Source organism: Protopterus annectens, chromosome 8.part0 (genome assembly GCF_019279795.1).
Source record: "Protopterus annectens isolate FY-2018-M chromosome 8.part0, PAN1.0, whole genome shotgun sequence".
Classification (NCBI taxonomy): domain Eukaryota; kingdom Metazoa; phylum Chordata; order Ceratodontiformes; family Protopteridae; genus Protopterus; species Protopterus annectens.
The window spans coordinates 260,299,466-260,313,567 of record NC_056741.1 but is presented as its reverse complement, the minus strand read 5'-3'; the positions used below and the strand labels follow the sequence as shown (position 1 = coordinate 260,313,567).

At 38.3% G+C, this 14,102-nt stretch overlaps 1 protein-coding gene across 2 annotated transcripts in view; it reads right to left on the bottom strand.

Moving 5' to 3' along the window:
- The window catches only part of DENND4B (DENN domain containing 4B), a 2,518,380-nt gene that overhangs the window by 186,976 nt on the left and 2,317,302 nt on the right, over positions 1–14,102 (bottom strand). For both annotated transcript variants that reach the window (XM_044079736.1, XM_044079737.1), the window contains one exon: positions 9,186–9,351. In XM_044079736.1, the coding sequence (XP_043935671.1) occupies positions 9,186–9,351 (166 nt within the window). The remainder of the gene's footprint in view (positions 1–9,185; positions 9,352–14,102) is intronic.

Sequence of the window (14,102 nt, the reverse complement as noted above, 5' to 3'; positions counted from 1 at the left end):
GGGCTGTGATTCACTTCCCCAACTAAATATACCACCTCCAAGATTGCAGTACAGTGGAGAAAAGGGCAAATTCCTGAAGATGGACCACTGGTTATTTGCCATGGAAAAAAATTCCGATTTAACGATCATTTGCAGAGTTAGTTTTTTGCAGAAAAGGGGTTGATATTCAATGTATATAACTTCTGCTGAAATAATATAGACCCCTACAGCCTAAGCAATGGTATAAAATGTTTCAAAGCCCCCACAATCACAGACAACAATGACTCCCATACAGAGACGTACACAAATGCCCTGTATAAGCAACTGTACACGCTCAGCTAGACCCGAGTGAATCAAAACCAGGTCCTCCCGAAAAAACAAGCCACCCTGCTGGACCCTCAAGTGCAAATAGGTTACATAACTAGAGAAAAAAAAAACTGATGTCTAAGAACAAGAGGGAACTGACTCACAGAGGAAAAACTCCCTCCACCGCTTGAACAAGCAAATCAGAAATCTTGTTAAGTCCTCTAATGCTAATTACAAAGCTAAAATAACATCCCTAGCAAAGGATAATCATAAGGCATTCTTTATGTCTGAAATCTAAAAAGGAATACCCAGCTATGTGCCAAAATTGGTAGTAGAAGGTACCATCCGTACTACACCGGAGGAAATTGCCAAACTGCTAGCCTGACAGATTTGGTGCAAACTTCAGCCCCCTGTCCCCACCAGCCATACCTCAAAATCTTACATGACAGCAGTCCTCTGCCTAGTATCTCCAAAGATCAGGTCATATCTGTGCTCTCCAAGGCCAAAAACATAGCCTCAATGGGGCCGGATAACATCCCAGGTTGCACACTAAATCTAAAACAGGACCTAGTGGACCCCAATTGGTGCCCTCGTTAACCACAGCCTGAGAATTGCCTTTTCCAGCAGAGTGGAGAACAGCAACAGTAATCCCCTTGTACAAAGGGGGGCATCACCCAACCCAGGGAACTACAGACCCATAAATCTAACCAGCCTCATCTGCAAGGCCATGGAAAGAATCATCATGGACCTTATCAACAAGGACATAGGTGACTTTCAAACTCTAGATCCAATCAAGTTTGGCTTTGTTAAGGGTAGATCATGCTGGTTAAACCTAGCAGACTTCTTCAAGAAAGTCACCAAGGCCCTGGATGAAGGAAAAACACTGTATACCACCTACCTTGAATTAGCCAAGGCTTTTGACATAAATCCCTAAGCAAGTATTATTCTGAAACTCTCCCAACTGGGGATTAACTCCTATGTCACTAGATGGGTAGCCAATTGGCTCTCTGACAGAACACATACTGTCAAAGTTGGTGACTCCACCTCTACCAGTACGCCCGTCACCAGTGGCGTACCTCAAGGATCAGTGCTGGGCCCTTTACTGTTTGGAATCTATTTCTCGGAAGTCCATGCTAAAGTAAACGGCCTTTGGCTTACCAAGTTTGTTGATGATTGCAAATTGGGTGCAATCACAGAGTCCCCCAAAGATATAGTACAGAATGGGCTAAAGCAGACAAATGATTGATGCCAAAGTCACGGACAAAAACTAAATGTAAAAAAGTGCACTATTATCCCCTTTGGGAAAGTGGAATTCCCTGCTAATTACAACACTAACACAGAACCTCCTTAAGTTCAAACCCAAAACCAGTGGTATGAGATTTGGAAAGAGTGGTTGACTACTCTCATCAGACCTTTAATAAAGTAGAATACTCCCTTTTGTGCAAGGCAGCACGTAAAAATCTACTGCCAATCATTAGCGGACCGGAGTTCCGCTGTAGCGACCCCTAACCGGGAAAAGCCGAAAGACACAAACAAACAAACAAACTCCCTTTTGCATATACCTCACCAGAAAAACTATGGCAGATGGTAAGAAACCTCTGGGGTCCCTCCAAGAAACTACAGGGGATCCAAACCATGACTTACATGGATAGACTGAAAGCACTATCACTGTATTCTGCATCTTATAGGTTGCTGAGAGGGGACTTGTGCCTGGTCTAAAGGGCAGTCTCTGACCCTGCCCTAATGGAAATGCTGCACATCTGCAAGTCAAATGGCACAAGAGTCACTCACTCTAGGGATCTTAACCTGGCCTATGACAAACAGAACATGCTGGACAGACAGATATATCTCCCAGAGAATGCCACTCCTATTGAATAAACTTCTGATTCATGTGAAACAGAGCTTCTCTATGACCCTATAAAAACACAACCTAGACAAATGGATGGGTGACCGCAAATTCACCCTGAGGGTGGCGCTCATGTCCCTCATGGCTAGGGGTAGTCAGCATTAATCACAGACTTGCTCTGCGAATTTCACCCATACAACTAACTGGGGCAACTCAGGATTAACACAGCTAGGCTTGTAAGGGCTCTATGGTCATTAGCCTAGTAATCTCCTATGAACCTATGCATGAAACTAAATGCCAAAAAAATGCATTACTGTATCCTTTGGGAAGTCACCTACCCCAGGAAACTACTACACTGACAATATGCCCCTAAGAGTTAACCTAGTTGTTTTGGGTTTGGGAACTTAAGTGGACAGTGACCTAACTTTTGACCAGCATGTGTCTATTTTTTTTTTTTAACTTCTAAGTACTTCATTTTATCATGTGCCCATAAATATAGATATTGCTCACCCAATTCATGTGTGGGTTCATAGTTTACAGCTATTGCCCTTGTTTTATCTTCATTAATTTTGTATCTCGAAAAGACCTGAAACTGTCACAGAATGTTTCACAATACTGAAATATCCCCTTCTGGTTTTATCAGGTATAAAATAATATAATCTGCAAATAAAGCCAGCTTTTCTTGACAACCATACCAACTATACCTTTAAATTTCTGAGTTCCATAACATGTGTCTACTGTAGTAAGAAAGTCCTTCTATATTGTACAGCTTATAAACAAAAGGACTATGTCTATATCTCCCTTTACTCAGCTCTCATTAGGCCAATCACTGAATATAATGCCCGTTTGGCATATATCCGCCCAGACACATGCAACAACTGGAATGCCCACAGAGATACCTTATTAAAAGGATATAAGGGCTAAACAACATGTCCTACATGGACCAACTCAAAGGCCTGTCACTATACTTGGTATCCTGCAGACTGCTAAGTGGTGACCCGTGTCTGGCATACAAGGCATCCTCCGACCCACTGCTGACTGATTTACTGCATATTAGCAAATCAAATGTCATTAAAAAATATTCTGGTCTAGGTATCTATACCTCTTCCACAATACCAACAGAAAGGTTTGGAGGGACAGGTACATTTTACAGATGATACCGTTGCTATGGTACAGACTCCCCATCCACATAAAATAAAGTTCATCCCTGTCCATGTTCAACTGCAATTTAGATCTATGGATGGTAAACAGGAAATTCACCCCAGGACTGCCCCAAGTACTACTAATGGACAAAGGCAGCTACTAAATGCTTTATCCCTTGCATGGGTCGCCTCAAATTATCTATGGTATGATCCCAGTTCTTCTCATTAGGGGTAATATATAATTATTGACCATGGCATGAGTAAGGCCAATCTATAACCAAATAGAACAGGTTATTTTGAGCACAAAAAGGGGAATTGGCTAGGCTTAAAATGGCCCACAAGTGCAGCTAGCCTCTTCCTTGACTATGAATCTATAAGCTTAACAAACAGCTTTCAAACCAGTAGGACAATAATTCTAAATCTGGTCATTGCATCCCCCTTTATGAACTGGAACTTTACTGGCCAACTTCCAGTTCATTGGCACTATTCCCTGCAATAATAAAATATTTACCCCAGAGATTCAGTTAAAACATTTTTCACTACATGAATCAAACATCCAAAGATATTATTTATGGATATGCAATTATTTCAGATTATGGGATCAAGGCAAATTCCTGAAAATAATATAAACAAGTTTTTATAATCAACACAGTATATTCATTTGTGATGTAAGCAAAGCATTTGACTGAGTCACTGATCCCTTCACATTTGCAGTTCTTCAAAAAAATCTCTTTTCCTGACAACTGTACTCAGCTGTAAAAATATACAATTCATCATCTACTTTTATTGAAATTAATAGTGAGACCTCACCTCCCATAATTTCTACGGAGACTAGGCAGGGGAGACCTATGTGACTATCTCTTCATTACCGCTCTCAATCCATTCTGTTAGAATTCCACAGAATCTTTTAACAGGAATAAAACTACTAAATTCAGTCATCAATGTTACTTCATTTGAGGATGACTTTATAGTTCTAGAACTTCATAACAATTTATACCACGTCTTACAAGTAATTGAGAAATATAGTAAAGCTTCAAATTATAAACTGAATCTCAACAAATCGATTTTCCCCACAATGTTTCAAATACAACACTAAATCCTTATTTGGCAAATAGAATCAACATTTTACTTTAATTTACATATCTTGCTATTAAATATAAATATGAAATATTTACATTCATCGAGGTAAGTTTTATGTTCTTAACTAAAAAAACCCTGAAAACTGAAATAAATTTTATCTTCTTACATGGACATTCATCAATGTTAATGCTTTTGCCTAGGCTATTTTATTTTTGTAACAATTCTATTACATATATTCTGAACAGCCTCCATAATTAACTTGATTTTGAATTTCTTATGAAGTAATAACAATCCCAGGGAAAAGTTACTAATCTTTCTGATCCTAGGCTGAAGGCAGGCTTCAATGCTCTTGCCAAACACAATAGACAGACAGGTGCAACACACACTTTTAAGTTTTCTGTTATACAAGTCATCACTCCCAATTTACAGGGGGGGGGGTGACATTGAAAATTACACAGAGGATTCATTAAAATTGCAGTTACAAAAAATGGGTTACCAAAATTCAACACTCTCTTGGGAGTTTATGATTCTTCATATTCCCCCGGAAAATCTAAATAAATCAAAAATGATTGTAATTATGAATATTTGCCTATTAATGAAATTATATACAGCCACAAATTGGTTGAACCCAGCCCAGACATCGTGGGAAAATTTCAGATTGTTGGCAATAAAACACATCTTAGCGCATAAACTGTTAATTAGTGATCACAAGAAAAATATCAACAACATAAAAATCTGGGAGCAAATTTTTAATATTATTTTGGCTTAAGAGGTTACTATCCACTTTTTCTCGGGAACCAGAATATAGTCTAAATCAACCTTAGATTAGATAGAAAATGTACAGAAAAGACAGATTGTTGGCTTGGACTTGTTAATGTTGGATTTTTTTTTTTTTTTATTATTTTCCTTTTGATTGTTAGTGCTGTACCTTTGATCAATACATGAGGTTGATATATATGTGAAATTAACCAATGGAAGCATTTTGTATATATTGTATATAATGTGTGAATTTGTTATATGGTTGTGAAAAATAATAAAAAATGATTATGGAAAAAAAAAAAAAAAGAAAATTACACAGAGGAATGTGAACTAAGATGGATCATCAGGTGTAGAGCTGATAAAAATCCAGGCTTGAATGACAAAGTCCCCTTAAAACCTATTCTTCGGAATAACAGCATCCATAATTAACTTGATTTTGAATTTCTTATGAAGAAATAACAATCCCGGGGAAAAGTTACTAATCTTTCTGATCCTAGGCTGAAGGCAGGCTTGAAATAAACCTTCTGCCCTTTTTTTTTTTTTTTTAACAAAGTCAAGAATGATTAAATTCTTTAGTATATCAGAAAACTTTAATTTTGGATCTCATAATACTCCCCACTTCTGGATGTGCAATGTCTGGTCAATCATAAAAACTATGGGGATTTCACCAAGATCCTTACTTTTTACTGACAAAACTACAATCATTCATTAGGCTCTCTTTGGTTATCAACCTTTCACTCTTGGAAGTCCAAAACCTGATGAAAAAACTAAGGTTACTTAAAGAGCTTGTGTCGTTTTAACTACTCAGAGACAATCCAAATATTACCACAAAGAATGACCACTCAGGTCTGTAAATTTTCAGATGATAAAAGACAAATCCATGTATTATGTTATTATTTCTCACAAATACCAGAAAACTTTGACAAGGGAGCAAGTAACCTCATTCTTATATGGGACTTTCAGAGGACCTACAGAGGAGTAAGAGTTGGTGGGCAATTTACTACCAATGAGGGCTTTGATGACAAGTACAGGGCTTTGCTCAGTAGGTGACAATGGAGTCCTTGTGCTTGCTAATGAAATGGAGGGAGGGTATACTGTCTTGGAAGACAAAAAAAAGAGATTGTAGAGCGCTTCTTGGTGTCTGCCTACTAGCCTTCAAGGAAATGTCTGAAAATATACAAATGATTGGCTACAGTGGGATCACTAAGTCCTGACAGAAAAAAATCTGACTCTGGCTGGTAGTTTAAGCCAAAATAATACAGGTACAGGAGGTGTCTATCCTGTTTGGTCATATTCAGACTACATTACTTCTGAACAGTGATTTTAGGTGTTTTTCAACATGCAACATGGATGTTTTACATACATGTTAATTAAATGGGTTAGTGACCTGATCCAAAGACACTTTTCAAACATAACCTGGGCCAAAACTAATGACAAACAATGGTAACAAAATGATCTTGACAAATCAATACTGTAATTACAGCTGGGAAAATACATTATAATAATTACAGACAAACGAAATGATAAACACTGAAAAGGAAAAACTGCAAGTTAAATAATGTACAGAATAAGCTACTTACAAGATATAAAAATGTTCAACAAATGAAGGAGGCAAAAGCAAGTTTAAGTTTCAGAAAAGAAAAATTAAGACTGTGACTTCGGGACCACTGATTACAAGAAATGAAAGGAAGAACTGAAGAAAACTCAGACATGGCCTCTCAAAGGGTGTTCCTTCATTTGCAATGTAGGGATTGATCTTGGATGGTTCACTCAGCCAGATCTCTTTGTGAAATTACTGGAAGATCCTTGGCTGCTGAAGCAATACTTAAATTAGCAGCAAGGGCATACTGGCTGAGACTTGTGCAAAGAAAATCCTAACTGTACATAGTCTCATTTATCTTTTAATTACCAAGTAGACTTTCACAAATGTGATACATTTGCTTATTATGAGTCCCCCCCCTCAATTATATTACACTCACATTGGACAACTGTCAGCTCCTGTGGCTTAGAAGGATAAAGTCCTGACTATGGCTCAGGTGACTCAAGTTTCATTATGGCTCAGGCAATTGATGGAGCTGTAAGGGAGGGTGGGAATTGCCCATCCTCCAGAAAAGGGGCAATGGGGCTGATAATATGCTACTCTATAGGTATTCAGGGATAAAGTCCCACTTAGCAAACCCCCTTCAATGCACTCATCAATCCGAGTCCCCAAGGAGTGGAGAATTTCCTTTGGTAAATCTAACATCGCTACTGCTTACCATATAGATTAATCATGGACTTGGGCACATACGGTGATTGCTATTACAATTACCTTCAGTTGGTAGACTAAAATAAATGTCGACATCCTGAAGGTAAACCATTCTACAGTGAAAACTGAAACTGACTTCCTTGTATGCATGTCTCATGCAAATATTACTTAAAAAAAAAAAAAAGAATTCCCCCACTAATTATATACACTTACTCTGAGACTACACAATCCCCTAACCGGGGAATGTCAATCTCACACACCTGTCGACTATCTGTATAGTCAACTAAACCAATGGAACACACTGATTACAGACTTTGCTAGAGGATTGAGGGTTGCTATTATATACTTAAGTTGTTTACCTTACAGACACAAGGTTCAGGGCTTATTTCTCATCTTTGAAAGGGAAATTGGCTAGGCTTACAATGGCCCATAAGGATAGCTAGCCTGGTTACTTACCTATGCGAGCTGGGACTTGGCGCTTGGCATAATGGTTAAAGTGTTTATCACACAGACACTAGGTACAGGGTTTGATTCCTGAGAAGCATGGCTAGGCTTAAAAAAGGCCCGCTGGGGTTGTTAGCCTAGCAATCACCTATGAATCTTCTCTGTTCACCACCATGTTTCTCGTGGTTAGAAAATTCTTTTACCTTGCACACCATACCCTTCACAGTATCTCCTCAATGTCCAAAGTACTTGTAGTCCAACTTTATTCATCTCTTATTAGACTCATCATTGAATATAATACGCCATTTGGCATGTACCTCCCCAAGCACCTAAACTAGTTTGACACACCTCAACATTTCCTCACTAAAGAGATCTCAAGTCTCAGTATCTCAGCAGACTCCCAAGGGAGAGTCTGGCAACTGGATCAGATGGTTAAAAATGCAAGCTTTAATTCTTGTGGTATAGGGGTTGATAAAATTCACTTAACCAGACACTGCAAACAGGATTCCCCTGAAAAGGGACCGTGTCTAGCAGGCCTACCTGCTTAACAAATGGGTATTATCTCTACTTAGCATTCTGTACTATGAATGACCCTACACTCTTTGAACTTTTTCACCTAAACAGAACAAGTGGTAAAGCAAACACCCATTCTAAAAACCCTAACCTACACTATCAAATCAATGACTCCAAATGCCATGATAGGTATCTAATCCAACACACACTATTTCTGGAAAATGATGCTCTTACCTTTCAAGCAGAGTACTTCCTTAGCAACTTTTAAAACCAGTTTGGATTACTGGATGGGGGATAGCAAATTATCCCAAAGGATAACTGGAGAAAAATAGGTGACACTGGTAGTTTCCAACCAGTCAGTAATGGATGATGTGGCTGGGCTTCTTGACAGTCTCCTCTGACTGTAACCTTAGTAAGAACCTATGAATGCAACAACAGCACAAGCAAACGTCATGGCTGCCTAAATGACAGCCTCCCCCCAGACGTCTCTCACCTTAGTGGATTCAGTTGATACTCACGGCTAGTGAATGAATAGGCTCTAGTCTGACTGGATGTTCAGAATGCATGCATCAGCAAAAGTCTTGAAAGATACAACTGCAAGCTATGCCTCTAAATGCATTTTTTTTTTTTAGAAAAATACCTTAAAAGATGTCTGACATAGCAAATCATTTTTAGCTTCCTGTGCAACAATCCCACCTTGCTTAGAAGCTTTAGCAAGACTACGCCAAAAAGTGAAAGACTCCTGCAGTCAAGTAAACAAAAGCCCGTAATGGATTAACAGCGTGAATTGGTGATGAGTCTGATATACTTCAAAAATACTACAGCAACTTCATGCTAATTTCACTGCATATAAAATAATGTTTCTTACCTGTGTACCCACACTTTATGTGGGTGTTCGGCTATGATATCCAGTAAGAGTTTAATAGACTTGTGCACCTCATTTAGCCCTACATAGCGCACAATCTCTTCCAGGAATCTCAGAGAAAATGGGTGGTTGTGATGTTTCCAGGAGTGACCTCGTGTTGGCACATTACCTGCATGAAAGAACAATAATCAATGGAAAAAAGAATCAACAAGGAGAAATTAGCAGCAGAGCTATAATACAAAACTTTCAACCCCTCTCTTTTCTGATGTAATCCTTGCCTCTGCATGAGTACTTTCTATTTATAGCATTTTGGCACCCAAACAGACAGCACCAGTGGAGCAAGGATAAACGGATGACTAGAACCCAGGCCGCATGAGTTCACTAAGAGGTTCTGGTTTCTGACGGGGCTTATCAGGGGAGACTGCATATCACAAAGATCCCACTGGAGGAGCTAGAATACAAATAGGTGGCCTAGGTCAAGTGTTAGGATCACCAAGTCGCCTGTAGATGCAAGACGTTGCAGAGGTTCAGGGCATACATTTCAACCCGGAAACATCAAAAATCTGGACAAGGCCCATGAAAAACAGGTACAAATCTGTACACTGATTAACATATAATTTGCATACATAATTATGTAACCCCCACCCATTCCAATGGAATTGTTGGATACCAACTTTCAAACGCAAATTGAAGAACAGACAACCAACATATGGCACCAGAGTCCCCCTGCAACCATTCCAATCTCCCATTACCTGGCTATTTCCCCCATTTACCATAAACACTAATGTATGCATACTGCTTTAATTCTACAATGATTATTTGGATTTTATTTTTACATTTTACAGCACAGCAATGCAGAAACACTAACAGACATCTGGTAAACAAAGCGATAGTGTCTCACAATGAAAACAGGCTTGGCATTAAAACTTCTCTGCCCCTGAAACTCACATTCATTGAAATAGCATTGAAACTCACACAACATCCAAAGAAAATGCATCTGGCCAGTGGTGGATAAAGATTACCTTTGGGCTGTTTTCAAATTATTGGCCCCTTGCAGACAAAACAAGAAACATAATGTGTTCTTTTCTTTGATGCACCTTCTTGACTTTATTAAATTATATTCCTTGTACAATACAACACACTTGTTTTAAATTGTATTCCTTGTATAATACAACACACTTGTTAGAGCGCATTTTAAATTTATTGTTTAAAATTTTTCTAGTAGGCTGTACTGTAGGTAATGAAACAAAACGCACAAACCAATAATGACAAAACTGCCCAATTCAGAACATTTCCATAATAAAAGTGTACTTCGACACACACACTTTAAATAGAATGACAGCAGTATAAGCCATAGGTATTTTGCACAGCGTCTCACACTTATTTTCAATTTCATTTTTTTGGGGGGTGCAAAAGGTCAAAAACTAGGGACACATTTTAAACATTGCTTGTATAATTTTGTAAAGTTGCTAGAATAAAATGTTGTGTTACCACCATGCATTTCACTGGCAAGTTTTGAACCCAGGATCATATGCACTACAGTCAGAACAACATACCACTATGCCAAATCAGCAGCTTGCTGAAAAATAGGAAGAATGAAACTTAATGGCTGTCATTTAGTGAATTCATTTCTCACCATAGCTCTCAGCCACTCAGCACAAAAAAATGGACAAAGCCAATAATGGGGGGATACAAATTCGGTTCTCGCTTCTCAGTATAGCTCACAACCTCAGCACAAAAAACCTGGACAAACGAAGCCAATAACGGGGAATACAAATTCAGTTCTTACTTCTAAGTGCCATAGCTCTTAGCACAAAAAAACTGGACAAAACTCAAAGTGGTGGTGGCAAGGGACTTACCAGGGAGTCGGACACATTTTAAACATTGCTTGTATAATTTTGTAAAGTTGCTAGAATAAAATGTTGTATCACCACTATGCATTTCACTGGCAAGTTTTGAACCCAGGACCCTATGCACTACAATCAGAACAACAGAGTACTATGCCAAATCAGCAACCTTCTGAAAAACAGGAAGAATGAAACTTAATGGCCATCATTTAGTGAATTAATTTCTCACTTCTCACCATAGCTCTCAACCTCTTAGCACAAAAAAACCTGGGCAAAGCTCACAAGTGGTGGTGCCCAGAGACTTTAGGCTCTTTTTACCCTGTACCCAAGGTATAGAGTTTGAGTCTGAGTACCTCTAGCCACCTTGAGGGATGTGTTTTCGTGTCGGTGAAATTAAAACTGTGTGCGTATGTATATATATATATATATATATATATATATATATATATATATATATATATATATATATATATATATATATATATATATAGTTCAATAAGCAATCATTCCATATGAATCTCTCTTACATAATTAAAAAAAAATTAAACACACAAGTCTTGACCTAGCAATTTAGGCTCTATTCATCACATTTTCATGCTTGTGTCTGTAAAACTTTCAAACTTTGAAACAGTTTTCCAGCATTCCTGATCTAACTTCTTAGCTTCATAACAAGCACAATCTAATAAATCTACATATGTGCATACCCCCACAATGATCACTCACACACACACGCACACACACACACACACACACAAAAAAAACTGCACATTACATTTATATAGATTTATTTCTTTTGCATTTGCATCTTTCATCTATCTGCTTATTTTCCTTCTGTGATTCTTCTAATTTTAAATTCCTTGAAAGGAGCTAATACTTGTTATTTATTTGTATAAACACACACACACACACACACACACACACACACACACACACACACACACTTTGTCCTTACTTCTCCTTCTGCAGGCTGACGAATGATAATACATCTCAGTTTCCCATTGCAGCAGCCGATCTTCTAAAATCCGATGAGCGATAATACTTCTCCGTTTGGCCATAACAAATCCACATTCCATTGCAGCAGCAGCTGAGCAAAAAAGCAGGCAGGAAGGAACTTCTAAAATAAATAATATCCAGGAGCGAGCGATAGAAACAAGCCGTTCCCACTTGCAAAAGCATTTGATTTGAACCTACGTGCACAAGCTCAATTCCAACAAGCTGTTAGCCCTGATGGAGCTGACGTCATCGCGTGCACGATGACATCTGCTAACAAAGCGTGAAAATAAAAAAAATAAATAAATAAAAAGACAAAGAAAAAATCGGAAATGAAGGGGTGCCACTCGGGAATCATGGCATCCCATTTCTGGACCCCAAAATTTGGTAAAAACGGAGTAATTCGGGACAGTTGGGAGATATGGTTCAGGGATACTTCTGAACCTCATCTGCTGGTAGTGTAGAAAACAAAAAAACAATCAGTTTTTCTTACTGAATCAGTCCTGTCCAGATTAAATCTCAGATGTCCATGCGCACTCATGTTATGTAAACTATTCCCCATTTAAGTATCTGGGAAAGAATACAAATTCATAAACTTGGCTCCATGAATAATTTATACATAAAGAATGGGTTAGAATGCAGGAAAATTCTCTCCTTATGAAAGACCAGAGATGAACTGATACACTGTGTAATCCAGAAACTTTCCTAGATGAGGTAACTGCCACTAAAATGATCTGTCGGATCTAGAAGCTGGTTGAAAAAGGGACAGAGAGAGCTTTTCTAACACAAAATTCAAGTCCTCATATACAGAGGCTCTTTGAAAACAGGTTATGATAAATCAGCCCCTATCCTCAGTGGAATTTCACATCTCCTGTCACCCAAAACACATATGTCTTCTCCAGGCACACAAACTAATTCAGAATTATGCATTTTAATCATCACAATGTAAGACTTTGTTTGAATCAACGGTAAAAAATATATGTTAAATATGCTTAAGCCATGACTGTATGACATGAAAAATCCAATCAAAATACATGCAATCAAAAAACCTGCATCAAAACATACACTAAGAATAAAAAAATGAGCTGTTCAAAGTAAAAAAGATTTCTGGTAACACCTGCACTGTTCCTGGATGAACAGCTTTTGTCCGAGCTAAATTACTAAGAATGAAGTTCTGCAATCGGCCTGTAAACAAATATACATATCATGAGAACTGCAAAAGTTACAAAGAAAATTAAACTATGAAAATTAGCCAGCACACACTCCTCTTCACAATGGTAATATTAATATGTCAGCCATCCATAAATGGTGATTTTATACTGAAGATAGAAACGTACATTAATTATATCAAATCAACTGTTAATATCCAACTATAGAAAATATACCCTCAATTACCAGTGTGACTTTTGCCCATACAGACAATCTTCAGTTTGCTGCATAAGTGTTTAAGTATCACTCCTTATAGGTTCATAGTGGACCAATGATCTAGTGGACCATTTGGAGCCTAGACAACAATCCCATCAATTTTGCAAGATAAGATTAGTACCAGACCCTGATCTAGTTTCAATCCCTTTCCATATGGGCTACAGGGGCCACACAAGGGACACACGTATGACTGCCCATCCTGCCACCCAAAATATGCTTAGAGAGTCATGGTACTAAACTCTACTTTACCTCCAGTGGAAGTCTACTCCATAAAAGAGGCATTCTCTGTGAAAAATACCTATCCAGCTAACAGTTCCTATGTATGTTTCAGTGGAAGTTTAGGTTTCTGACTGGGTGGTTAGGGTGATATTACTGTCGTGGATGTGCAGAAAGTAACATCTGACCAGGTTTTTGAGGCTTTTAGTCTCAAAGTCCCTTATGATAGTCAATTTTATGGAGGGTGTCACCTATGTGATGGGAGCAGGTGTGCACAGGTTCCTAAGGAGCAATGCTGCATTTTTTGGGGATGTAATTTCAGACAGTGGCCCAAGCATTACATGCTAAAATGAGTTAGGCCCACTTGGAGAATACGTACAGTGAATATAAAAAGTGTACACACCCCTGTTAAAATGACAGGTTTTTGTGATATAAAAAAATG